Here is a 27,581-nt window from a genome sequence, read left to right on the forward strand (position 1 = left end):
TATCTGTTCAATTCAAGAATAGCAATCAATTTTTCTGACTGAATGTAACAAATCAAAAATCTGACCAATGTACCACACACCTATGTTCAATTTCCCCCCGATCATAAATAAAATAATTGAAAGCTCAGAAATTTTTTTCATCTGAACTGTACATCAAGTAATTTACAATCCATCACGCACCATACAATTCTTGATAAAAGTTGGTCTGAAATTTCCAACACGTTTAATCTCCAAAAATTGAAAAAAAAAAAGGAAATCTTTGGATCTTTTAATTGTATGGTGTGTGGCCACCTTCACCCTTTTCCTTGTCAGATCTTCCCACTCTCTTTGCACTCCTAGCAATTGCTAGTGTGAGCATCTACTAAGATGTCATCCATATACATCAGCATTAATGCAGAGGCAGAAGCGTGGTTATGCAAGGATGACAGGGCAGAGCATTTTAATGCACAAATTGCCAGTGAGAAGCAATGCTGCCTATAAAGCAGTTTACCTTTTTGTGGCATGTGGATTTGTTTAGTCTGGGTCTTCTTCAAAAGGTTGTACCCCTGCTACACGAGTGGTTGTAGTAACGCAGTTGGCCACAGATATCATATAATTATTGATTTGCATGGTTCTACACATTGACTTTAAAGTGAAACGCTACTTCACTTGAGGGAAAAGTGCAAAAATCTCCTGGTCATCCCTTACGGAGGCTGCTAATAAGCCAATCTTTTTCATCCAATTTTACCAAATCTATGTAGTATAAGGGTAAAGGGTAAATTTATAGCAAATATATTGAATGCATAATTTAGACAGTCCCTAGTATTACATATAAATGGTAAGATTGGATGAAAGATTGGATCACTAGTGGCCACCATTACAAGGACTGCAAGACTGGATTCTTACCTTGTTTTGCATGTTTTCGCAAACCGTACATAATTGCAGCACTCCAAATGGGAGTGTCAGTGTACTCTAATGACTCAATCAAGCCCAAATTAAGAGACCAAACATGCTCACCTCTTTAGAAGGATTTGTCCAATTCTAGGTGCTACTCTGCGAGATTAATTTCATAAGACAAATCTGCCAGCAAGCACTTAAAAACATTTTGCCGTAGCAAACAGGAGAAATGTGTATATATATTTTTTTCAATCTTTGAGATTAGATATAGTCCAAGTTGTCCAATGATCAACCTAAATATTGAGCTTGAGGATACTTTACATGAGAAATAAACCCCTTGATTTTTGTTTTTATGGGGGGGGGGGGGGGGGGGGGGGAGGGATTAGGAAGAGGGATTAGGAAATGATGACATGTAGTATCCTCCAGTTTATAAGGGCATTTCTGTATGATAAGCCAAGTTTACTGGTGGGAGGATTTTGTTTTTTAATCTCGACTCACCCATCTTACCAAAACCTGGTGGCATCCCACAGCTTCCCCAATTATTTTTCCTAGAACAAATTATATGTAAAAATATTACATACAGAATTAAACCAGAAACACTCCTGTAAGGGAGTACAGATCACAAGAAGTGATCAAATTTTAGATTCAGCCAGATCTGGTACAGATATTCTGCAAGCTCTCCTTGGGGGTATAAAAACTTTGCTCGAAAATGGTGTTCGTCACAGATAAGTTTTGGTTTAGAAACCAAATTTACCTCTCTTCAAAGGAAACCACTGTTTGTGTACAGGCTCTGTATACTGTGTCATAAAACTCCACAGCTGGAACTAATTCAAGTAAATTTGGCACCACCAGATGTCCTCTTCTGGCAGGCAGGATGTAGTACTCCTGGCATATACAGACTAACCAGAAAGCTCATGGTGAACCAGAACTCCTGGCATATCTGCAAGGAGTGGGACACTCTCTCCATCCACAGTACATCAAATGCCGCTCAGGTGAACATGTGTGCAGTGATTTTAAATACAACATGATATCGGGAACTTGAGATCTTGATAACGTTTTGTGAAGAATCTGCAGGGATGTAATTTAGTCACCACTCTTCAAAGACATCAGGTTGGAGATCTGTCTATAGAAACAGTATAAATTGTACAAAACAGAAAGGTTAAAAACGTATTAATACAGAAAGAAAAAATCTGCTGTTTAAGAACTCAGATTTCACATTATTTAACCCTCCTGGCGGTTTGTCAAAATCCGCCAGGGGGCAGCAAATAAGTTTTTTTTTTTTAAAAAAAATTTTCTTCATGTAGCGAGACGAGGTCTCGCTACATGATCCCCCCAGCCCCTCCGATCGCCGCCGGCGAACGGGATCTCCTGGAGGGCTTCCCCCGTCGCCATGGCGACGGGGCGGGATGACGTCACCGACATCGTGACGTCAAAGGGGGCTCCGATCCACCCCACAGCGCTGCCTGGCACTGATTGGCCAGGCAGCGCACGGGGTCTGGGGGGGGCTGCGGCGACGCGTATAGCGGCGGATCGGGCACTGCATGCAGCTAGCAAAGTGCTAGCAAAAAAAAAAATTATGCAAATCGGCCCAGCGGGGCCTGAGCGGTGCCTCCCGGCGGCATAGCCCGTGCTCAGCACGGGCTTACCGCCAGGGAGGTTAATAGCAAACTGTAAATCAGTTTTGTATATATTTACCATGATGCAAAAATACTTTAACCCCCCCTGTCGGTATTCCGTAGCTGAGCTCAGGCTGATGGGCACATGCTGGAAGCGGTATTCCCGAGCTTAGCTCAGGCTGCCTGCAACCATCGCTTCCACTGATCTCCTAGGTCAGCACGCGATCAGCTCTGGCTAGCGGGACCCAGGCTTCTCCCCCACAGCCGCCAGAGTCCCCATTACCTCTGATCTTCCGGGGACACAGCGGCCAATCAGAATAACGGAGCGGCGGTGTGGGGTGACTTCGGGCGTCGTTGCTTCCTGGCTGTGGCTGTGAGCTATGCTGTAATGTGTGATCTGTGAGTTGCTGATCTGCTGCTACTTTTCTGCCTACCAGTTACTGATTTTTGCCTGGACTTTGACGATTCTTTCTGCATTCTGCCTGCACTGATTTCTGCCTGGATTTTGACTACTCTCTGCCTGCTGCCTGTACCGACCTCTGCCTGGATTTGACAACTCTCTGCCTGCAATTTGCACAGACCTCTGCCTGCCTGTCATTTGTTACGTCAAGAGGGAGTCTCACTGCGGAAGCACTGGAGGAGTTTAGAGGACAGATATCTGCAGTCACTGGCGAACTCAAGTGACAGTGATGCACCTGGAGATGCGACAGTGACTCCATCACCACCGAGGTCAGTGATGTCCGCATTTGGTGCCCCATTGACATTAGTCAGGCTCCGCCAGTTCCCCCGTTTCCCTTTTACTGGGAAGCCTGGCCTGAAGGTAGACTGTGCTCACAATCCCCTGGCCTACCTGCAGCTCTTTTTCCCCGATACTGTCATTGACGTAATAGTGGAGGAGACAAACCGATATGCTGCCCAACAACTGGCTGCTCCTTGAGGGCGCTTTTCAAGGAGCAGGACATGGGAGACGGTCACCAAACATGACATTTGGCGTTTTCTCAGCCTAATTATTCTGCAGGGAGTGGTGCAGAAATGGTATTGGTCTATAAAACAACAAAACTAAATTATTGCAACCCCTTTTATTTGGAACTGTGATGTCAGAGTATCGCTTCAGTTTGATTATGAAGGAAAGTGACAGGCCACTAACACATGATGACTTTGTCTGGAAGATGTGTGAGTGCATCTGCCTCAAATACCAAACTGCAGCAGATGCCAGAGTTAGGCGCCGTGCCTAGCGCCTAACTGGCCATCACTTCATGGAGTATATTCCGCCCACTCAAAACAAAAAAAAAAAATGCTCCAGCCAGGACATGTGCTGTATGCTGCAGCAACTGATGAGAAAGGGAAAAAATCCATAAGGAATCCCGATTCTACTGCCCAGATTGTAATGTTGCCCTCTGTGCCGTTCTCTGCTTTAAAATATACCATACGGGGAGGTGTATTAGGTGCAAAAATGTACATACTGCTTAATCTGCTGCCTTATTTGTACAGCTATTTTTAATTTTTCTCTTTTTATTTTTGCAGTTTACGGATAAATTTAATTATTGCAACAATTTTGTGTTCCAGTCTTTTATATATATGCAGAATGTCTACCAGGCCTTTATTCTGATATATTTTGGTGAGTTATGACTTACAGGAATACTATTAAACTTAACCAATTTCTGTCAGTATCAAACCAAAATTGCAACAGTCTGTGCGAACTCAGCATATCTTTTGCTGTGCAGTGTTATTTTTTTTCTAATTTACCTTATAGAATGCATCGCCTGACAAACTGATGGCGACGGGTAATGGGGCAGCTCGTTATGTCAGAGGGGATACCTTTTTTACAGTGCGGCAGTGCATTATGCTAGTTTCATGTTCCCCCACATCAGTGCGCATTATAGAGCATGCAACCTGCCGAAGCCTGCTATGAGGAGCGAGAGACAACCACTCTCGCTTCTATTCTGCCCAGCCAATCGCCCCAGAGGGAGACTTCCATGTGTCAGGCTGCCATTGCTACGCAACGGCAAACATAAGCTGGAGGAGGGCGCATCATGATCTTCCCTTCGGCTCCAGGAAAGGAATCCCCTCTGACATAATGAGCTGCCCCATTACCCGTCGCCGTCAGTTTGTCAGGCAATGCCATCTACAAGGTAAATTAGAAAAAAAAAAATACACGGCACAGCAAAAAGATATGCTGTGTTCGCACAGACTGTTGTTGCAATTTTGATTTATGATACTGACAGCAATTGGTTAAGTTTAACCACTTCAGCCTTCAGTCGTTTTCACTTTATGCATCCGAGCAATTTTCACCTCCCATTCATTAGCCTATAACTTTATCACTACTTATCACAATGAACTGATCTATATCTTGTTTTTTCCACCACCAATTAGGCTTTCTTTGGGGGGTACATTTTGCTAAGAGCCACTTTACTGTAAATGCATTTTAACAGGAAGAATAAGAAAAAAAAACGGGAAAAATTCATTATTTCTCAGTTATCAGCCATTATAGTTTTAAAAGAATACATGCCTCCATAATTAAAACTCATGTATTGTATTTGCCCATATGTCCCGGTTATTACACCGTTAAAATTATGTCCCTATCACAATGTATGGCGACAATATTTTATTTGGAAATAAAGGTGCATTTTTTCCGTTTTGCATCTATCACTATTTACAAGTTTTAAAAAAAAAAAATTAGAAATATTTCATCTTTACATTGATATTTAAAAAGTTTAGACCCTTAGGTAAATATTTACATGTTTTTTTTATTGTAATGGTTTTTTTTTTGTATTAAACATTTTATTTGGGTATTTTTTGGAGGGTGGGATGTAAGCCATAGTTTTATAATGTAAATGTGTCTTGAGTTTTATTTTTTTCACTTTTAGTTGTAGTTTTACTTTTGGCCACAAGATGGCGGCCATGAGTTTGTTTACATGACGTCACTCTAAGCGTAACATACGCTAAGAGCGGCGTATGGGGGACGTTACAGCCAGAAAAAGCGCAGCTTCCGAGAGAAGCTGTCCCTTTTTCAGCGGGGGAGAAGAATCAGTGATCGGGCACCGTAGCCCGATTCACTGATTGCCAGGCTAACGAACCGTGGCCGCGGGAGCGCGCACATGGCCTCCTGGGCGTAGCTAGTACATCCAGGAGGCCAAAGTAGTTAATAGTATTCCTTTAAGAATTTGAGGCCTAAAATTCTTGAAAAATATGTACTGCTTTTGACAGAAATGCACCGCCAGGGAGGTTAAGATTCAAGATTTCAGTCAGTCATTCTCCATTCAAATTCATACCTGAGTTTAACTCGGCAGCCAGTGGTTGTTGCTCTGGTTGGTACCAGGGTGTAAAGGCTCAAAGTTGAAGTCCATGCCTCCCTCATCCATAAGATCACTGTTTATTATGTAGTCTACGTCACACTCCAGATTCTCCAGGAACATGTCAATGTCCAAATCTGTGGGAAGACGTTCTGATGGTGCACCAAAAGAGTTTGGTTAGTGGGTTGGCACTGAAGATGATGGCAGAAGTCCTAACATTGTAAAATTATTTTGAGGGGCTGGGGCATTCAAATTAATGCTTGGTTGCTCTGATGTTCTTCCTTTATTCTGACCACCCAACATAAGTAAGCTTTGGCCACCACTCTGAGCCAGAATTGGATCAACCTGCGTCATCAGCACATTATTTGGTGGAGGAGAGTCAGATGTGAGGAGTGCTTCCAGAGTTTGAGGTCGCTGAAAGTGTCCAGATGAACTCTGGCCTGGAGAAACAACTGGACTGAACAAGGAGTTACCAAAGGACAAAGTTTGAGGTGGGCGAATTGAAAAACTGGGAGTTGTCTGTAATAATGACTGTGATGGAGGTAAGGGAGTTCCAGGTGACAACATAGTTAAACCATCAATAAGTTCCAATTCCTCTGAGACAGTTGGAGGCACATTGTCAGAAAAGCTAAGGGAGTGTAGTTCCTCATCAGCAGCATCATCCTGTTCTGTCAGTATAGGGGATAGCCGAAGACTAAGATTACTAGCATTGGAACCTGTGCGGGGCCGAAAACTGGTCCATACATCAGGATCATCAATGCTTCGTGAGGAAGGGCTACCGGGCCATTTAGATGTCTGAGAACTAGGACTTCCAGCAGAAGGTTCTCCAGGGCTTTGTGCCTTTTTTTTCGAAACTTTACTACGCACTTTTGAGAGTTTGCTGCTGTTGTCCATAGATGCTGCTCTTCGACGTGGTGCTTTTCCACTTTTTCCGCCCTCTGGGTTTAGCATCCACCAAGAACTCTTGCCAGTCGCTTCATTGTGAACTTTTATGAACTTGCTGTGCAGAGACAGGTTGTGACGGATTGAATTCTGTGTAAAGATAAACATGACAAAATATTAAAATGTAAGATGGTAAAATCATCAAATAGCAGATCATGGATAATTATATACAGCATACTGCCAATACTAAAAAGTCAAACTACTTTAAAATATAATCACTCTCTCTCGTATAGATCTTCTCATGTGAAGTTATTATGGATTAGTGGAATACATTGTTTCTTTCCATTCCTACTGAAGTTATAGGGGAAAAGCCGTTAGACCCAGTTCATGATGTTTTAAACAATTTTGAAGGAAAATATGATGTTTCACCACTTCTTTAATTGCAATCTTTCAAAAAAAAAAAAATGCTGCATGTAGCACAACTGCAATTTTATATAAATCACAACGCTGCAGTGAGAAAGCTTACAGAGTGTCACACTGACTGTGCTATTCTGATGATCACCAGTAAAGAGCCAAGGGCTGAAAACCCCCATAAAAATCGCTGCAGTGTTACCTAGGCCATCCTGATAAGACAGAACAGTGCTGTGTAAGGCCCAGTGCACACTAAAACCGCTAGCAGATCCGCAATATTCTCGCGGTTTTGGGAGCTGATTTCAGAGCGATTCTAGGCATGTTTAGAGAGGTTTTCTAAACATGCCTAGGGTTTTTGGAGCGTTTTTGTGTAGCAGATTACACATATTGTTACAGTAAAAGCTGTTACTGAACAGCTTCTGTAACAAAAAACGCCTGGCAAACCGCTCTGAAGTAGCGTTTTTCAGAGCGGTTTGCGTTTTTCCTATACTTCACATTGAGAACGAAACGCTTCAGAAAACCGCAAACGTGCAGCAGGAGGCACGTTTGCAGCTGGGCAAAAACCTCAAACCGCCGGTGTGCACCATCCCATTGCAATACATTAGCCAAGCGTTTTTACAGGCGGATGCGGCCGGCGGATTGCTCCAAAAACCGCTCGGTGTGCACTGGGCCTAATATATTGAAACTTAATAAATAAAAATAATTACACTATGCTTTGCCCTACAAGAGGCTGGATATAAGGGGAAAGAAGGGATTATTTCATGATATTTTCAATAAACAAAACAAAGCACTAGTACCTTGGTGCAGAGTACTGGATGGAAAACAAAATCCGTTACAGGCTAGAACAGAATCAAACTAGAGACAAAAATCTGTTGTGAGAAGACATGGCATAATAAATTATGTAAAATAATGAGGACTGCGAAAAACTCCACTATGTTCTACAAAAGTAATTTTGCCTTCTAAAAACAGAAGGTATTTGTGATAATTCATCTTAATTTCAGATAATTCAGTACCCAAGACCAGGGTCCTCCAGCACCCTCCAGGCTGATCCTAGCCATCCTACTGCCCAGCTGCGTTCATAGTCTGGCCGCGTGCCCTCCTGGTGATGGGGGCGCACGACCGCACATGCGTAGTATGCCCTAGACCAAAAGACTTTCCGGGCAGAATTGGGGAGGATCCACACAGTAGGACAGTGAGGAAACTATCAGCTTGGTGGGGGCTGGAGGAAGCTCTATAATACAGCATCGGCTCTTGAAGGGTGAAAGTAAAGTGGTAAAATAAGTACTGACCAGCAGACTCTCTGCTCTCTTTGAAAAGTATATTAGACGTGACGGACAGAATCCCACATGTGGACAAACGTAGGGGAAAAGCAGACCAAGCCAGTCACTCTGCTATCTGTTCTCCAGGTGCTGTGCATAGCCTCACAGCCTCTGATTGGAGCTGGGAGAAGGGCTCTGTAGTGTACACAACAGAAGACCCTGACACACTTAGGGACTGTCTACAAATCTTTGTATGATTCCTTATCTGTGGTTAAGCAGACATAGTCATTAGAAGAAATGTAGAGAGAACAGAGAGCTTTTTCTCTCCGCACCCTTGGTTGTCAGGTTCTCTGGACAGGGAAAATAAACTTTAACCTGGACTACCAGAAGATTTACAGCCTTTCTAGACAGCTCAGCATTCCAGGGGGTGCCAGGAAGGTCTGCATGACAGATGAAGGCCAGTGCGGCTATTGAATGACATTCAGAATCTACATTATAACAGCAAGCATCCCCCTCAATTTGCAGCTCTAGTCAAGTGTCTAATAAGTGCCTTCATGTGCTTCGTGGTAGGACCCCCTGGCAGGGCCCCATACACCAGTCTTCCCACTCATGGTCTATATGCAGCCCTGGTCCCAGAAGACCTGAATGAACAAGGATTTTAGTGCAGTCTGGATCCAACTTTCATTGCTGCCAAATATGATCCTGGGACAAATGATCTCATCACATACACTGTTAGATTTGAACAGGGGAGCCCATACAATGCAAAAAAACAAAAACAGGCACTACACTGGCTGCAGAAAAGCTCATTAGCACGATAAAGGCTGTTACAGACTAGGGCTGAACGATTTTCGGTTTTAAACCGAAAATCGTGATCAAGGGTAAGACGATCTTGAGATCGTCAGAGCTGCGGTTTTCTCAGCCGCTGATACATAACTCTGCTCCCTCCTCAGTGTGTAAACAAAAGAGAAAGTTTCCCCTGTAGGCGCTGGAGAGGAGGACCATGCCCCCTCCCCTCTCAGGATGAGTCAGGCTGGTGAATGGGGAAGACGGGGGAAGGAAGGCTGGTCCCGCCCCTACCCCCGGAAGATGAAAAGATTCGGAGACGCGGTGCTGCCCAGGGAGCCATTAACACAGTAATTAAACTTCTGTCCGCTCTCTGCTCTCTACCTGGCGGGGGGGGGGGCACACAGTCTGGGACAATTGCTATTACTGCGTGCCCCTCTCTGCCTGTCCCATGTGTGCTGCTGGTTAGAGAATGACAGTGACCGACGCGGAAAATGTCACCTCGCTGCTGCTGGCTGGACAGCTTCTACTAATCACCCAACCACTAGCTATTTCACACAACTATTAAACTCATCATCTCCCCTGAGCACTGATAGGTTCCATGGGGAGTCACTGCTGTCATGCCACACAGTACTGAGCAGTGTATAGATAGGAAGGCAGCTAGATATATGTATATGATTTATATATTCCCCTACCTCTACATAATATATCTAGCTGCCTTCCTATCTATACACTGCTCAGTACTGTGTGGCATGACAGCAGTGACTCCCCATGTAACCTACCAGAGCTCAGGGGAGATGAGGAGTGTAATAGCTGTGTGAAGCAGTGGTTGGGTGATTAGTAGAAGCTGTCCAGCCAGCAGCAGCGAGGTGACATTTTCAGCGTCGGTTACTATCATTCCCTAACCAGCAGCACACATGGGACAGGCAGAGAGGGGCACGCAGTAATAGTGATTGTTGCAGACTGTCCCCCGCCAGGTAGAGAGCGACTGGATGGTCAGAGCGATCTGATCCATCGTTGTATAGCAAAAATCGTGTACAGAATCTAAATCGCAATTTCTGACAAAAATCGTGCAATTCAATCTGTTCCTGAAATCGTTCAGGCCTATTACAGACTATAAAATGTAGTATTTTTGGTACAGTTAAAATATCCCATTCAGCTCTACTAAATACAACAGACTTGCTCTCACACAAAAAAAGGCAGGACACATAACAGTCATTTAAATGCAGGGAGCATTGCACTGCACCAGTGAGAATGGAGTAACACGATTTAATTATAAAATAAGTGTCCTTACAATTAGCAGAAAGCATGTGCTTGCAAAATCAAATCATGTGTTGTGGGAATAAGGCTGTACAAAGGAATCCAAACAAATATCACAATCCCTATTGGAACGGTTTCCCATGTTTTAAAGACCATAAAATGAGAAATAATGGTGCATTCACATTTGAAAATGATACAAAAAGAGAGAGTTCGGTAGTGACAAGGGCAGTGATCGATGAACAAATATGCAAAAAAGAAAAAAGTACAAACTCAATAGAAGAGGATAATTCCTGGCAGTCACAGGAACACCAGGATCATCAAAGAAAAAAAAAAGAAAGAGAGAGACCAGAAGCCCAATGGTACACTATCACTGAATAACTATTAGATGTATGTTATTTATTGTATTTTTAAAACACCAACATATTACTAAGCGCTGACAGTCATATTCACAAAGGTTGGTTGCAAACACTTGCAACCACCGTCAAGCGTTTGCGGGGAGAAAACCGCTAAGTAGGCCTGAACGATTTTAGGAAAAAATTTAATTGAGCGATTTCTGTCTAAAATTGCAATTTCGATTCGATTCACGATTTCCCTCAAATCAAGCTTTGTTCCCCCTCTTTGCCTGTTTGTTCCCCCTCTGTCTCTCTTTGTGCCCCCTTTGCCTCTTTATGCCTCCTCTGGGTCTTTCTCTTGCCCCCTTTGTGTCTCTGTGCCCACTCTGTCTCTCTGTGCCTCTTCTCTGTCCCCCAAGCTGCGGCAGTGCTGGACATACCTTCCACCACAAGTCCAGCGATGCCCATCTATCCACTTCGCCTCCTGCAGGCTCTAATGCACGGAATACTTCCTGTATGTCATGTGACATACAGGAACCCGGAGTTTTGCCAAGCACAAGAACCGGCAGACGGCAATAGAGTTCGGACAGCATTTCGACTTGTGCGGAGGGTATGTCCAACGATGCGGGCCGCACGCGCCGATACTTTGGGGAAGTTTGAAGCCACTTCTTCAAACTTCATCATGCGGAAATGACGTGATCGCGATAAATGCCGCTTTGACAATTCCGAAATTGTGATCTTGGTGATCGCGATTTCGGTTTAAATTTGATTTATCTTTCAGGCCTACCGCTAAGCTCATATCACCAGGTCTGTAAGGGCCCTGGCACAACGGAGAGCATTTTGCAGGTCGTTTTCATTAAGAAAAAAAAAAAAAAAACACTTCCATTGACTTACATTAAAATGGCAGTAAAATTGCCGCGATTGAGATTTCTCGAAAAATCCCAAATGCGGCTATTTTGCTGCAATTTTACTGCAAATCAATGCATGCGTTTTTAAAGAGAAAAAAAAAAAAAAAAAAACACCTGCAAAACGCTCTCTGGTGTGCTAGGGCCCTAACTGTGCTTTTTTTATGTATAGCCTGTCTGTATCCTAGGCACTAACTGAATGCAAGTAGGAAACAACGCACATTCAATTCCACTTCAAGACATTCTTATATTTTTTTGGTACCTATAATGCACTGTTCTGTCTCATTAACTTTCCAATTTCAATGGAAATAGTGGCCACCTCCTTCTCTTATACAGTTCCCTAGTGTCCCCCTCCCCCCGTATGGCTTCCCTGGTGATCTAGAGTGGGCCAAAAATAATGCAAAAAGGAGAAACCACTGGTAGGCTAGATTTGATGCCTCTGCGGGTCAGATTTGGCCCACAGGCCAGAGTTTCACATGTATGCAATACAGGATCAGGAACCTTCCTTCTATATAGGTATCTATTTATTTCTGCCCTATTCAGGTTCACTTTAATCCCAAAGTAAGACCACACAAACATGGTGAGAACATACAAACAACATACAGATAGGGTACAAGGTGAGAACCTAATCTTTTGAAAGAGTGAGGCTCTATTCACATTTGCATGTAGCATTACATTATAATAAAAATTTATGAACACATTTCACCACACTACTCATATTGTTCAATAGGCTGGTTCACGTGGAATAAAAGGTCTGCATATTTGCAGTGCATTGCTGTGTACATTTTTCTGGACAAGTGTGGGTTTATAAATGGTTATTGGCATAGGCACATCATAATGCAAGTGTTACAATGTATAATGTGCAGTCAAAAGGTATTATATGCGAATGTAGTATAAAGTGCACTCTTGTATGTATGAAGACAACGCCTTAAAGGGATACTGTAGGGGGGGGGGGGGGGGGGGGGCAGGGGAAAATGAGTTGAAGTTACCCGGGGCTTCTAATGGTCCCCCGCAGACATCCTGTGCCCGTGCAGCCACTCACCGATGCTCCGGCCCCGCCTCCTGTTCATTTCTGGAATTTCAGACTTTAAAGTCTAAAAAAACCACTGTGCCTGCGTTGCGGTGTCCTCGCTCCTGCTGATGTCACCAGGAGCGTACTGCGCAGGCACAGACCATACTGGGCCTGAGCAGTACACTCCTGGTGACATCAGCGGGAGCGAGGACATGGCAACACAGGCACAGTGGTTTTCAGACTTTAAAGTCTGAAATTCCAGAAGTGAACAGGAGGCGGGGCCAGAGCATCGGTGAGTGGCTGCACGGGCACAGGATGTCTGCGGGGGACCATTAGAAGCTCCGGGTAACTTCAACTCATTTTCCCCCGACCCCCCTACAGTATTCCTTTAAAGAGAACCCGAGGTGGGGATCGTAGAAAGAAATCTATACACAGGCTGGGTCTGGCTATAGTGCCCAGCCTCTGTTGCTAGTTGAATCCCCCCTAAGTGCCCCCTGCGCTCCGCTCTCCCCCATAAATTACAGCCACGCTCTCGGGCACTGTTTACCTTACTAATGTCACTCACGCCGCTCCCCCCGCCTCCTGCAGAGCGCCGGTCCCCGCCCACGTCCCTTCCCTCCAATCAGCGGTGAGGGAAGGGACGTGGGCGGGGACCGGCGCTCTGCAGGAGGCGTGGGAGCGCCGTGAGTGACACTAGTGAGGTAAATACAGCCCGCTGCGACAAGCTGCGTGTCGCTAGCACGGCTGTAATTTATGGGGGAGAGCGGAGCGCAGGGGGTACTTAGCGGGGATTCAACTAGCAACAGAGGCTGGGCACTATAACCAGACCCAGCCTCTGTGTATAGATTTCTTCTACGATCCCCACCTCGGGTTATCTTTAAGGCCTGGAACCCACTATCAATGCTTTTCTAAGCACTTTTGATTTGAAAAGCTCTTGCTAATGTCAGAATCAGACTCAAATTTATTTCGCAAAGTACAACGGGGGTTGTACCCAGAATTATTTTTGGCTCATACAGGGTCAGAGATGGTACAAACACATGCATGCAATTCAACACATACAATCAAGTACAATAATACAAGTAAGCATATACCTATATACACATATCACCTATAACTGTAGTGAAGGACGCGTGGGGTAATCTGGAGTGCTATGTGAGGGGAGCAGCCTGCCAACTACCGACGGCGCTCGCTCCACAGCAGTTCCAGATGCCCCGCAGTGTGTCCTGGAAAGAGTCGATAGAGAAAGAGAGAATGGAAAGCTAAGAGAGACAAAGAGAAGACCAAGGCAAGAAGAGAGAGACAGAGGCAGGGTCCTTGGGGCTGCAGATTAAAAAACACCCCTGGATCCAGCCATCAGTCCAGTTGATGTGCAGGGATCTATGGTGGATGCAGGCAGATTGGGACCCCGTGCTTCTGGCAGCTGAAGCATACAGAGCCAGGACTGGTGGAGAAAGGACCAAGCTCTCCAGGGCCCATGGGGATCCAGGTAACAAAAGGATCCTCCGGCCTTGGTGGATGTGGCCTGCCATGGCGTGTCCCACGTGCAGTGAGAGGCTGGGAGCAGCTGTGACCCTCCTCTGTGCGGCGACCTGGATCCGTTGGCAGCACCTGCTGGCTGTGAGCAGTGGGGGAACGGCCGTGAGATCCTTCATTGCAGCGTCCGGGTCTCCATGGCAGCGGCTTCAGGCCGCTGTGAACGGTGGCAGGGAGACGGCTGTGGACTCCTCCGTGCTGTGTTTGATCCCACTTGAGTGATGTGATTTTTTTTTTTTAAATCCCCTACAGCAATACACTAGCAAGTGCTTTTCAAATCACAAGGGCTTAGAAAAGTGCTGCTAGTGGGTTCCAGGCATTAGGCTATTTTCACAGTATATCCACTACAGATCCAGAGAAATAGGATCACAGCTCAACAATGATGCAAAGTCGACACATACATGGCTGCATACAGTTTATAGACTTATGCTTGCACCATACACAGAACTTTCTGCTTTGCTTAATAATGCACTGCATGCAGTTTGTTATCCCAACAGAACGTGTCGCAATGCAAACATGCAAGGGTTAAAGTGCCATTGAAATATAATTGTAACGCATTTCAATGAAACAATAATTAGCGTTACGACGCAATGGACATAGTGTGAAAGGAGCCTTACTTCTTTTATGTTCTTTGAAAAAAAATTTCCTGATCAGAGTTCGCCGGAGGCGATCGAAGCGGGTGGGGGGATGCCGCTGCACAGCGGCCATCATGTAGCGAGCCTTGGGCTCGCTACATGATTTAAAAAAAAACTACTTCAGTTGTGTGTAATGAATCTAAAATATATGAAAGTCTAATGTTTATCAGTACATTATAGAAAAGAATGAACTTTATCACAATATGCTAATTTTTTGAGAAGGACCTGTATATTTTAAGCAGCCAGCCTCAGTTCTCACTTGAGCCAGATCATTAGAAGCAGATGGTGTAATGTCTGTTCTCTGCTCAAGTGGGAACAGAGCCTAAAACAGAGCAGAGCTAATGAACCTTTGAACTTTCCTGCAGTAAATCTTTATCTCAAGCTGTCTTTCACTGTTTCTAGGCTGTTTAACCACTTTACCCCCGCGGGTACGAATTTCTCCGTCCCTTTTTCCATCCTTTCACCCCCAGGGACGGAGAAATCGGTACTTTCCGCGCTCCCGCTTGCTCTAGCGCGCACTCCCGCAGGTAAACACGCCACCGGCCGCTCGCCCGGAGATCAATGAACGGGAAAATCCATTCCCGCTCGTTGATCTAAGCCCCGCAATGATCCGCTGCTTCTCCGCTAAGCAGCGCGATCATTGTGAAAAAAAAACCCGATCCCAGCCTCCTAGTACTTCCTCCAAGTGTCCTGAAGGACGCTTGGAGGTCGCATTAAACAAAAAGTTACTGTTGCCATCTTGTGGCCAAATAGTAAAACTACACCCTAAAAGCATTTTTCACATACAAATAGATTACTTACACACAAAAAAAATTAACTCATTACCTCCCACACTCCATTCTTTTTTTTTTTTTTTTGTAATTAAAAAAAAAATAAAAAAATGTACAATTAAAAAAAATACATAAATAGTTACCTTAGGGACTGAACTTTTTAAATATTTATGTCAGGAGGGTACAACACTTACTTTATAAACTATGGGCTTGTAATTAGGGATGGACGCAAAACTGAAAAAAAATGCACCTTTATTTCCAAATAAAATATTGGCGCCAAACATTGTGATAGGGACATAATTTAAATGGTTTTATAACCGGGACCAATGGGCAAATACATTTCATGGGTTTTAATTACAGTAGCATGCATTATTTAAAAACTATAATGGCCGAAAACTGAAAAATAATGCATTTATTCCCCTATTTTCCGATTAAAACATATTTAAAATAAAAGAATTATTGGCATAATGTCCCACCTAAAGAAAGCCTAATTGGTGGCGGAAAAAACAAGATATAGTTCATTTAATTGTGATAAGTAATGATAAGGTTATAGACGAATGAATGGAAGGAGCGCTGAAAGGTGAAAATTGCTCTGGTGCTCAAGGGGTAAAACCCCTCAGTGGTGAAGTGGTTAAGATATTTAGAAAACAGGACTAATTTCACCAAGTTGGTCAAATAGCTCAGAGAAGCTCTTTGGCATAACAACTGAAGTGTTTTAACTCTTCCTGCACTGGAAAACAACACGATTAGAAGGACACATCCGAGTACCACAAGATGCCCACTGCGCCTGCGGCTCTCAGAAACGCGCTGACATCATCAGGACTGTACTGCGCAGAAGCAGTAGTTCTGCGCCTGCACAGTACAGTCCTGATGACGTCAGCGCGACTCAGTGAGCCGCATGGTGAAGCACAAGCAGATGCCGACCAGGCGAGGTCGGCATCTGCACCGGACAGGGAGCCACCGGAGCTGCGGAAAGGGTACAGGACAGCTGCAAGGGGCTGGAGGAAGCCCGAGGTAAGAGGATTTTTTATTTTTATTGTGCTCGGACCTTGCCTGTAATGTTCTATTTGTACTACACATACAGTTCATTATCTCATACGTTTATTTTTGCTTCAGATTTGCTTTTGAGTGTACCTGAGCCGAAGCTCGGGTACAAAAAAAATCAGATACTTGCCTAAAGAGAGGGAAGCCTCAAGATCCTCTCTATTCTGCTGTCCTCCATCGCTGAGCATCCCCTTCCCCCCGGAAGATTAACAAGCCATTGTCGCTAATCAGATTGGGGCTGTGCAGCGCCTCTTCCTTGTACATGGCCGCGCAATACCTGACTGAGGCCACCCGAGAATGCCCAGTAAGCAGGGTGGGCTCGCGAGGCTACAGCATGGCCATTAATACGGAAATGAAGCTGCACAGCCTCGCTCTGCAAGAGGGTCTGCAGACAAGAGGGAAGCTTCAATAGGATCCTGAGGTTTCGCTTTCTGCAGGGTAAGAACTTGTTTTGAAGCCGAGCTTCGGCTCAGGTTCACTTTAAAGCTGCCTATATTACCATTAACCCAAAATGATAGCCCTAAAATATTAGGCATGCAAGTACAAGTGTTTTGTGTTTTTTCTATCGGTTATGCTATTATGTATGGGGCTGCGGGTTATTTTCAGTTCCTTTTCACTGAGCAGCAATCTGACGAGAACTATACAGTGCCCAGGGTAGCACTTTTGTGTTATGAGAGACTACAAACAGCAGCACTGGGGGAGTATAAGCAGTGAATCATACCGTGATGAGCTTGTTTCAACATCTTGGCTTCCATAAAGAGGTGATTTTTACATTACTTATTGGTAACAGATATAGGCCTCGATTCAAAGAGCGGTAAATGTAAAGTGCTCAGTAAATCACTGCATTCGGTATTTTAGACTTTTGTGTTAATTCATAAAAATGTTGCGGTAGAAAATGCGGTAGAGGTTTGGTAATTTACCGGCTTCAATAGTCAAAAACTCCGTGCAGTGAGGGCATTACAATAGTAAGAGGCATCCTGACATCCCTATAGGATGTACAAGTTTTGCTATACTGTTTGCTATACTGCCTCCGCTCGCTCTGAATCTGTCTATTAGTATTTCTTAACAGTTTATTTGCCACAGCTTAGATGAACTTCCAGGAGACATTGCACATGCACTGCTTAGGTGATTTCCCCACTAGCTACTCTGCATCTTCAAACAGGAACCTAAGAGGTTAAACCGCCGTAGGGAGGCAGGGGAAGCGCTTTTGTTCCGTTCTCTCTGCTCACTGCCTGGGGGTAGAAAAGCTAGACCCGCCCGGAGAAGCCTGTGGGTCCAATCAAAATACTTTATCCCAACGTGCAGGAGACAGGGGCTGTGTCTACTGGCTTCTACTCCTGTCAATCATAGCTTATCCCTCTCTGCTGGTCTGAGTCTCGCTGGCTTCTCACAGTATCGCACTCATTTCACCACACCAGAGGTGCCAATAAAATTTCAGGCTCTTACAGCATGATCTATTCTTTATAAATTGACATTTGCTGACATTTGTTGAGGTATTTACTGCACAAGTTAGTAATTTACCTCACTGCTCGGTAACTTCAGTTTTTCATGCGGTAACAGCCTTTATGAATTAACATTTTCCTAAGTGCTCAGTAATGTCAGCTGTTTTCAGCATTACCGAATATGGTAATGCTTTATGAATCGAGGCCAAAGCCATTAAATGGTGCCTTCACGCCTTTGGCTGTCAAAGGCTTAAACTTGTGTAAAATGTGAACTAATCCTTTAGGCAAGACTATAAAACAATATTTTACTACTACTGAACTGAAAAATACTGTAGTTCACCCTGAACATCAATAAACTGTAAAACAAATTAAATAAAAATGTATATGCTGTACAAACTCCATCACTTTCCTATTATAGTTACCATAGTAGTCCACCAAGTTCAAAGGAAGAAAAAAAAAAAAAAAAGTAAAAATGAGGTACCTGTCCTCCACCCTTACATATTCCAGTTGATCCAAGAAAAATAAATAAATAAAGAGATTTGCCAATTAACCTTAAAAAGGATACCCGAAGTGACATGTGACATGATGAGATAGACATGGGTATGTACAGTACCCAGATTTCATGTGTCCACATTTTGGCAAATCCAAACACTGAACCAGTTTCACGAAACTTAGCAAGCAGTTGCTAACTGTAGCATGGGAGATGGGTGGTCTCGTAGGGTGTCTTGCACTGAAGTCTGCTGCAATGACCCGGTTACTGCTTTCACCAGACAAACACAATTTTTATCTTTGAATTTAATATAATCTCGGTGACATGTCAATGGCTGTAAACAAGAAACTTGTAAATAACTCAGGAAAGAATAAAGTTACGTTAAAACCAAGCACACCATTGTTTTTCTTGTGAAATTCCCAATAAGTTTGATGTGTCCCACGACCCTCTTATTAAAAAAACAAAAGTTGGATTCAAAATGGCCGACTTCAAAATTGCTGCCATGGTCACCACCCATCTAGAAACGTCCCCCCCCACATATACTAATGTGCCACAAACAGGAAGTTAATATCACCAACCATTCCCATTGTATTAAAGGTGTATCCATATAAATGGCCCACCCTGTAGAATTTTCCACCATAACTACTTCATGTTGCAAAATATCTCCATACACAGATCAAGTTTCCTCCATACGTAGATCAACAATAGGGATCAATGAAGCAGACATTCACCCTGCACTTGTTGCAGCTCTTAGCAGGCAGTATGCAGTTGCCAAAGATCACCAAAGATATTTGGTTATTGATAGCTAGAACAGATTTTCTGATTTTCCAGGGAGGGAGAAGATTTGCCAATGACACCCTGTGATTTATTAGTTGGGACCGCCTCTGCAGAGAAGCTGTGTCTGGCGGTCCCAATGTTTCTGGGAGATATTCAGCCTACCAGATCATCTCTTCCAGGTTTAGTTACAAAGATAAAGAGCATTTGTGATAGCGGGCAGCCCTAAAGCATATACCGTACCCCTGACAAATATAGGCTAGAGCAATACCCGCTATACATAACAAATAGGCCTTACACTTGTGCTAAAATGCTCTAATCAGTGAAGGAAATTGGTTGCCAATTCCCCACTTCAGTAATACAAAAATATACATCTTTAGGCTAATGTACTGAAATTATTTTTTACTATTTAATGATAGAAGCATGGTAGGGGATGAAATTAGTTTGGTCATTCTATAAAATGTGTTCTTCATGTGATGTTGTTGCCTGTCTACATTGGACACAACTTATTTGATCTTACACTCCACTCATGCAGAGCTTTGCTAAGTGTGGTAGCTATAACCTCAGCTATTATGTTAAAATAAGCATTTAATAACATTGGCCAGCACTTCGCCCAATTCAGATGGTAAAACCCCTGCTTTGGAAAAATGCAAATGCACATTTATATTGCTGAAACTCAATTGTTGCAATAAATTATTAAAGGTTAATGGCAAGTCTGGCAAGATGTCTTGGACCTTCTTAAAACAAGTCTTCAGAAAATTATGTGTGCCAGGTTGTTTGACTTCAGCAGCTTAAAGAGAACCCGAGGTGGGATTTCATGATGTTAGTGGGGCACAGAGGCTGGTTGTGCACACTAACACCAGCCTCTGTTGCCCCATGGTGTGCCTCCATGTCCCCCCTGCGCACCGCTATACTCCCGCAGTGCTGGCGACACGCAGCGTGTCGCCAGCACAATGTTTACCTAAGCGCTGTCTGTCAGCGCCGCTCCCCCGCATCGGCGCTGCCCGCCCGTGTCCCTTCCCTTCCGCTGATAGGAGGGAAGGGACGCGGGCGGGTAGCGCCGATGCGGAGGAGGCGGGGAGCGGCGCTGACTGACAGCACATAGGTAAGCATTGTGCTGGCGACACGCTGCGTGTCGCCAGCACTGTGGGGGGTATAGCGCGCGCAGGGGGGACATGGAGGCACGCCATGGGGCAACAGAGGCTGGTGTTAGTGTGCACAACCAGCCTCTGTGCCCCAGTAACATAATTAAATACCACCTCGGGTTCTCTTTAATACTAACTACTGCCTACCTCTTCTACAAATGAGTTGTATTTCATTATGCTCTCTAGGACATGAGCCCAGCTGTCAGCATCCAGCAGACACACCAAGCCCCCCCATGCATGCAGTTATAAACCACCTAAAGAGTACCTAAGGGAGTGCATGACATCTCTGAGACCACTTTTGATCATAAATTATACAGGTTCTTCTAAAAAAATTAGCATATTGTGATAAAGTTCATTATTTTCTGTAATGTACTGATAAACATTAGACTTTCATATATTTTACATTCATTACACACAACTGAAGCAGTGGCTGGATGGTGTAATGGTTAAGGGCTCTGTCTCTGACACAGGAGACCAGGGATTAAATCTCGGCTCTGTCTGCTCAGTAAGCCAGCACCCATTCAGTAGGAGACCTTAGGCAAGTCTTCCCAACACTGCTACTGCCTATAGTGTGCGCCCTAGTGGCTGCAGCTCTGGTGCTTTGAGTCTGCCAGGAGAAAAGCATGATATAAATGTTATTTTTCTTTTGGATTGAGCATAAATTGTACATGCTAGGCTAGCTTCAGCTAGAAGTGTTGGTGGTATAATGGATATTTTAGTTACCTACCATACACTGAGACCTGGGTTCAATCCCCAGCCACAGTATGTAAGCTGGCTTTTGAAATACTGGAACTCCCTGGCAGATGAGACCCTCCTCCCTCCGGCAGGAGGGAATAGGTAGGAGGGAGGTCCAGGTATTAGAACCCATGAAACATGGTTTTCCATCATGTTTTTAGCCAGTAGAAATTTTTGTAAATTTTGAAGTTCGCATCCCCATTGAAGTATATTGCAGTTCGAGAACTTTTTCGCGAACCGAACTTTCCGTGGAGGTTCGCGAACCGAAAATCGGAGGTTCGCGACATCTCTAATCATGAAAAGGTTCTCTAAATGAGCTATTAACCTAATCCTCTCATTCAACTCTAAACACCTGCAAAAGATTCCTGAGGCGTTTAAAAACTCCCAGTCTGGTTCATTACTCAAAACCATAATCATAGGTAAGACTGCCGACCTGACTGCTGTCCAGAAGGCCATCATTGACACCCTCAAGCAAGAGGGTAATGCTGCATACACACTTGAGATAAAAGTCTCTGGAAAAGGCAAGATCACAGACCAATTTTACCCCATTCCATGTAGTATGAGAGCCATACTCTACACAGTCTATTCTATGGAGCTGAACTCCCCATCAGATAAAATCTTTGCAAGATGCTGCACACAAAGATGCCCGTACACATTCAAAAGATCATTATCTACAAAAGATCTCTTCCTGCAATAGATCCATTCCTTCAAAATGCATTCACAGTCTATGAGATCTGCAGATCCTCATACACACCTTGTTTAACAGACTTCATCTGCATATCTGGCAATCATCTGCACATCTGAAAATCCATCCTGGTGGATCTGATCTGCAGATGGTCTGCAGATGATTGCCTGCTAAACAAGGTGTGTATGATGATCTGCAGATCTCATAGACTATGAATGCATTTTGAAGGAATGGATCTATTGCAGGAAGAGATCTTTTGCAGATAATGATCTTTTGAATGTGTACGGGCATCTTTGTGTGCAGCATCTTGCAAAGATTTTATCTGATGGGGAGTGCAGCTCCATAGAATAGACTGTGTAGAGTATGGCTCTCATACTACATGGAATGGGGTATAATTGGTCTGTGATCTTGCCTTTTCCAGAGACTTTTATCTCAAGTGTGTATGCAGCATAAGACACAGAAAGAAATTTCTGAACAAATAGGCTGTTCCCAGAGTGCTGTATCAAGGCACCTCAGTGGGAAGTCTGTGGGAAGGAAAAAGTGTGGCAGAAAACGATGCACAACGAGAAGAGGTGCCCGGACCCTGAGTAAGATTGTGGAGAAGGACCGATTCCAGACCTTGGGGGACCTGCGGAAGCAGTGGACTGAGTCTGCAGTAGAAACATCCAGAGCCACCGTGTACAGGCGTGTGCAGGAAATGGGCTACAGGTGCCGCATTCCCCAGGTCAAGCCACTTTTGAACCAGAAACAGCGGCAGAAGCGCCTGACCTCGACTACAGAGAAGCAGAACTGGACTGTTGCTCAGTGGTCCAAAGTACTTTTTTCGGAAGAAAGCAACTTTTGCATGTCATTCAGAAATCAAGGTGCCAGAGTCTGGAGGAAGACTGGGTAGAGGGAAATGCCAAAATGCCTGAAGTCCAGTGTCAAGTACCCACAGTCAGTGATGGTCTGGGGTGCCATGTCAGCTGCTGGTGTTGGTCCACTGTGTTTTATCAAGGGCAGGGTCAATGCAGCTAGCTATCAGGAGATTTTGGAGCACTTCCTGCTTCCATCTGCTGAAAAGCTTTATGGAGATGAAGATTTCATTTTTCAGCACGACCTGGCACCTGCTCACAGTGCCAAAACCACTGGTAAATGGTTTACTGACCATGGTATTACTGTGCTCAATTGGCCTGCCAACTCTCCTGACCTGAACTCCATAGAGAATCTGTGGGATATTGTGAAGAGAAAGTTGAGAGACGCAAGACCCAACACTCTGGATGAGCTTAAGGCCGCTATCGAAGCATCCTGGGCCTCCATAACACCTGAGCAGTGCCACAGGCTGATTGCCTCCATGCCACGCCGCATTGAAGCAGTTATTTCTGCAAAAGTATTGAGTGCATAACTGAACATAATTATTTGAAGGTTGACTTTTTTTTTTGTTTTAAAAACACTTTTCTTTTATTGGTTGGATGAAATATGCTAATTTTTTGAGATAGGAATTTTGGGTTTTCATGAAGTGTATGCCAAAATCATCAATATTAAAACAATAAAAGGCTTGAACTACTTCAGTTGTGTGTAATAAATCTAAAATATATGAAAGTCTAATGTATATCAGTACATTACAGAAAATAATGAACTTTATCACAATATGCAAATTTTTTGAGAAGAACCTGTACAAGTAAATTCCCAAGACTAAATATGGTCAATGAGATGCTAATTATTAGGATTCAATGCAAATTTGTTTTATATAATAGGCAAATTCATGGAGCTTAAAACAATCAATTAAATGCAGTAACTGATGACTTTTGCTAGTTGTTATCACCTGTAAGTACCTGGCGTTATTTTTCACCTCACATCCAATTACATGTAGTCTAGAACCTTTTAAAGTGGACCCAAATTAAAAATACAAGATTTCAGAAATAAAACCTATTTTCTAAATTATAATAATAAATAGCAGCCTTTTTTCAGCTGCATGATGACAAATATAAAATATTTTACATTTATTGGAGGAACCCCTCCCTTCTTTTCAAATTGCCGGGATTTTTCCGGCAAACTGGTGGAGTAGATGGTGTCCAGCAATGGAGGAATTGCTAATGGCTGCCACCTGTATAACCCTAGTTATGGAAAGAGAAGGGTGAAAAGCATGTACTGAAATGCTCATAGGCTTGAAGGAGTGTTTATTTATCTTTGTATGTGTCAGAGTGATGCAACTAAATATTTTTAATAAAAAAAAAAAATGTTTGGTTTGGGTCCGCTTTAATCTTTGTTTGCTAGACTTTGGAATTTTTTCACAGAAAACAATATTTTACACACTTACGCTGCAATTTTTTTAACAACCTTTTTTTTACTATTACCTCCTTGTTACCGCACTTTTTTTTTTTTTTTTTTACCAATCTTTTCTCTCACTCGGAAAATTTTTGGTGAAAGTGGTGGAAAAAACCCACGATAATTAACGTTGTCAGTAATTTCTCAATAAAAATGTATTTCCCACGCATGTATTGTAAATGGAGGACCAGGTAGCATGGAACACAGAAAGCACACGTGTGAAAAACATCAGATTTATAATGGAAAAGGGTATATAGGATTATAAAATGCATGTGCTCGCAAAAATGTGTTGTCCCTCCGCATAACAGAGCACGTTGTCAGCTACATAACTGACTTTGCATCTGTACAGCCCGATCCAGCAATATTGTTCAAGGGGATCGGGTGCCAATCAAAGGTATATATGCACCTTTAGAAATTAGCTCCTGACCGAGATACGGCGCTCGAGTGGGCTGGAGCATAGCAGTATCATGACCAACGACGGGTTCGGCTGGCAAGCGGAATGTGGAAGTTGAAATCTACACCCTGGCAGGCTTAGGTGGATGTAAATAGGGCACAGATTTCAACTATGCTGGTAGAAACTGGTAAATGTAGTGTTGTCTCATATGCTGACACAGTCTTTTAGTGTCCCAGAAGCTTAAATATATGAACTAGAGTTTTTTTTTTAATCTGTCCCTTGCGCGCAAAGGCAGTAAAAGGGTTTTATGGCTGTAAATCCTTATCAGTGAGTGTTACACTAGTCGACTTAAAGTGACCCCAAGGTGAGAGTGATGTGGAGGCTGCCATACTTATTTCATTTCAAGTAATACCAGTTGCCTGGCTGATCCTCAGCCTCTAATACTTTTAGCCATAGACTCTGAACAAGCATATGCAGATCAGGTGTTTGTCAATATTGTCAGAACTGACAAGATTAGCTGGTCGGTGGAGATGATCATTGGGAGATCCCTCGCCTGCCCTCCTATACAAACACCAGACTGTGTTCCACAGCATTGAGGATTGCCAACGATCCCCTCTCACCTAGGTCACCCCTTCTTCAGTCTGCTCCCATCGTGCCGCAGGCTTCCAGCCATCTCCACCAGGACCACTAGACACAGGAACTTTCTTCCTTTCAGCTGTCAACCTCTTGAACTCCCTTCCACATACTCCCCCTTGCTTTGAGCTGCAGCCAAGGACTGTGTTTCTTGGTTAACCTGCCTATAAGACTATGCGGGTCAGACTTCTTGTGTCACAATCTGGAAGTTGTTCTGCATGATGTATATTGTCATTTCTGCTTTTGTAAACTGTAGGTTTGTATGCCTAACCTATCTACTTGAGCTACGTATTGTGCCAAACCTAATTCATGGCATGGCAGCCTCCATATCACTCTCACCTCAGGTTCACTTAAATCCCTGTTGTGAGACTGGATTCCATACAGCATCTTGCTGAGCCGAAACACAAAGATCTCGCTCGGAAGGGGCAGTTGGGTGCAAGGCGGTAGCAGCATTCAACTTCCGGACCGAAGGACCCAGGCCTTCCCCACCCCCCCATGTGCAATTTGATTCCCCTGATGAATTTTGTAGGGGGAGCCTGTCCACTGGCATGCTCCTCCTGAGTCTACTCTCCATTGCACCCAAGTGCCTTTACCCTGACTGCATGCATGTGGTCATGTATGTGCCACTGGGTCACAGGCATCCTGGTTAGCAATGGAGACAATATGGGGGGGGGGGGGGGGGGGTTACATATGGCCTAGCAGGGAGATGTGATTTCTACAAGGGTTTACAGTACACTGGCAGCAATAAAGCCCTCTCTGATGATCAGATTCAATTTGATTGGGATCGATCAGGTGGTCGAATGTGGTGGCCATCTGCCAGCGTATGGACACCTTAAGGAGGCCCATACACTTACACGATTTTTCGCCGATATACAGCAGATTCAATCACTGTGATTGAATCTGTCAAATCATTGCGCAAACGCTGACCAAACGATCGATATCCGTCCAAAATCGATTGATCCCAATCTGTCCACGCAGAAGATTTAAGCTCTACAGATTGTGAATCGGTTTCATAGTGAAATTGATTCTAAATCTGTTTGCAGTGTAGGCAGCCGTAGATTACAAAAAACGGAAAATTTGAATTATTTGGTCACCTCTACCAAAAACAAAAAAAATGTGGCTGGGCCCTTATTTGGTACTTTATTACCTTCCATCCAGCAGAACTGTTGCTGTCTCCTTTGTCTTTAAAGTAAGGAATAGTCTTCACCATCCACTCATAGATCTGTGATAGGGTCAGGCGTTTCTCAGGGGAGCTTTCTATTGCCTGGCTGATGAGCTCTGCATAAGACTGATTTCCCCAAGCATTTCTCCTAGATCCCCCTTTCCTGGGTGTCGCCCCAGGGCCCACCAGTCCATCAGAAAGCACTCGGTCTTCTGATTCGTTGGGAAGCAGAGAGGAAGCCTCAGGTGCTTCGGTCCTGTGCTCTTCTGATGGTGTTGCAGGCTGCTGCACCACTGACAGCTCTGGTCTGGGAAGTGGCCATGTACAGGACCTTGGTCTGGCCTGGGGTTCGAAGTCCGGGTCAATGTCCACAGGAGGCTGCTCACTTCCCTCCATATGTCAGCTTGTGTTGGAGGCCGCTGTTGGCACGCAGTGGGGCCTTGTGAAACGGCGGGACACGGGAAAGGCTGCAGCGTAGGCGCTGCAAGCTCACCAGCAGGGTCACTAAGCACTCAGCCCACGTTCCCCATGCTGGCCACATACAGGTGTGGGAGCCACCGCCAGGTGACTGCTAGCTCCCGCCCGTCACGCGACCTCACACCTGCGCCGACCCTAGAAGAAGGGACTCGCCACTGTCGCCAGAGGAGGCAACAGCCAGTACGCCGCCTGTATTTCTGCCAGTCTCTCTGCCGGTTCCGCCGTGTAAATGTCACTTTCCCTTTTGTTTTGGCCACCACAAAACTTCTAGCTGACGTCTCTGTTTACCAGGGGCACAAGAGAGCGGGGCGCATGTGTAATGTGACGTTACCCGATGGCGCGCTGTGCATGATGGAAGATGTAGTTAAGGTAACCTAGATCTGTCAACCTCTCGGGAACTGGAGAGACAATCCCCAACAGGGTTGGGCGGCTCTGACGTGCGGGTCACACGGTCTTTAGGACCAAAGAACTACTTTTCCCATAATGCAGTGCGTTGAGGTGTGTTTTGGCCCTGCTGGATTATGTAAGAGCGAGGAGTTGCTAGAAGGTTGTTCGCTGTTATGCCAAGAGGGAAGCGCTTCAGGCGCTGTTGAGTACTCAAAGGCGACAGTTGTCGTGGCTGCTTGCTTATAGAAATAATAATAATAAAAAATAATGCCAAGCACAATGTTGCATACTTGCATTTATAAAAGAAAAAGTAAAATTGTATTCAGATTGGTCTTCCAG

The 27,581-nt window shown here is 44.3% G+C and overlaps 1 protein-coding gene across 1 annotated transcript; it reads right to left on the bottom strand.

Annotated features, from left to right (window-relative positions):
• On the bottom strand, window positions 1–27,217 carry FOXO4 (forkhead box O4). The gene is made up of 3 exons (XM_068247615.1): window positions 26,364–27,217; window positions 5,765–6,817; window positions 1–1,999 (listed from the first exon to the last, which is right to left on the bottom strand). The coding sequence occupies exons 1-2, from the start codon at window positions 26,772–26,774 to the stop codon at window positions 5,963–5,965; spliced, it is 1,266 nt and encodes a 421-aa protein (XP_068103716.1). The 5' UTR covers window positions 26,775–27,217; the 3' UTR covers window positions 1–1,999; window positions 5,765–5,962.
• Window positions 27,218–27,581: the final 364 nt, after the last annotated feature.

The sequence above is a fragment of the Hyperolius riggenbachi genome, chromosome 8, assembly GCF_040937935.1.
Source record: "Hyperolius riggenbachi isolate aHypRig1 chromosome 8, aHypRig1.pri, whole genome shotgun sequence".
NCBI classification, from domain to species: Eukaryota; Metazoa; Chordata; class Amphibia; order Anura; family Hyperoliidae; genus Hyperolius; species Hyperolius riggenbachi.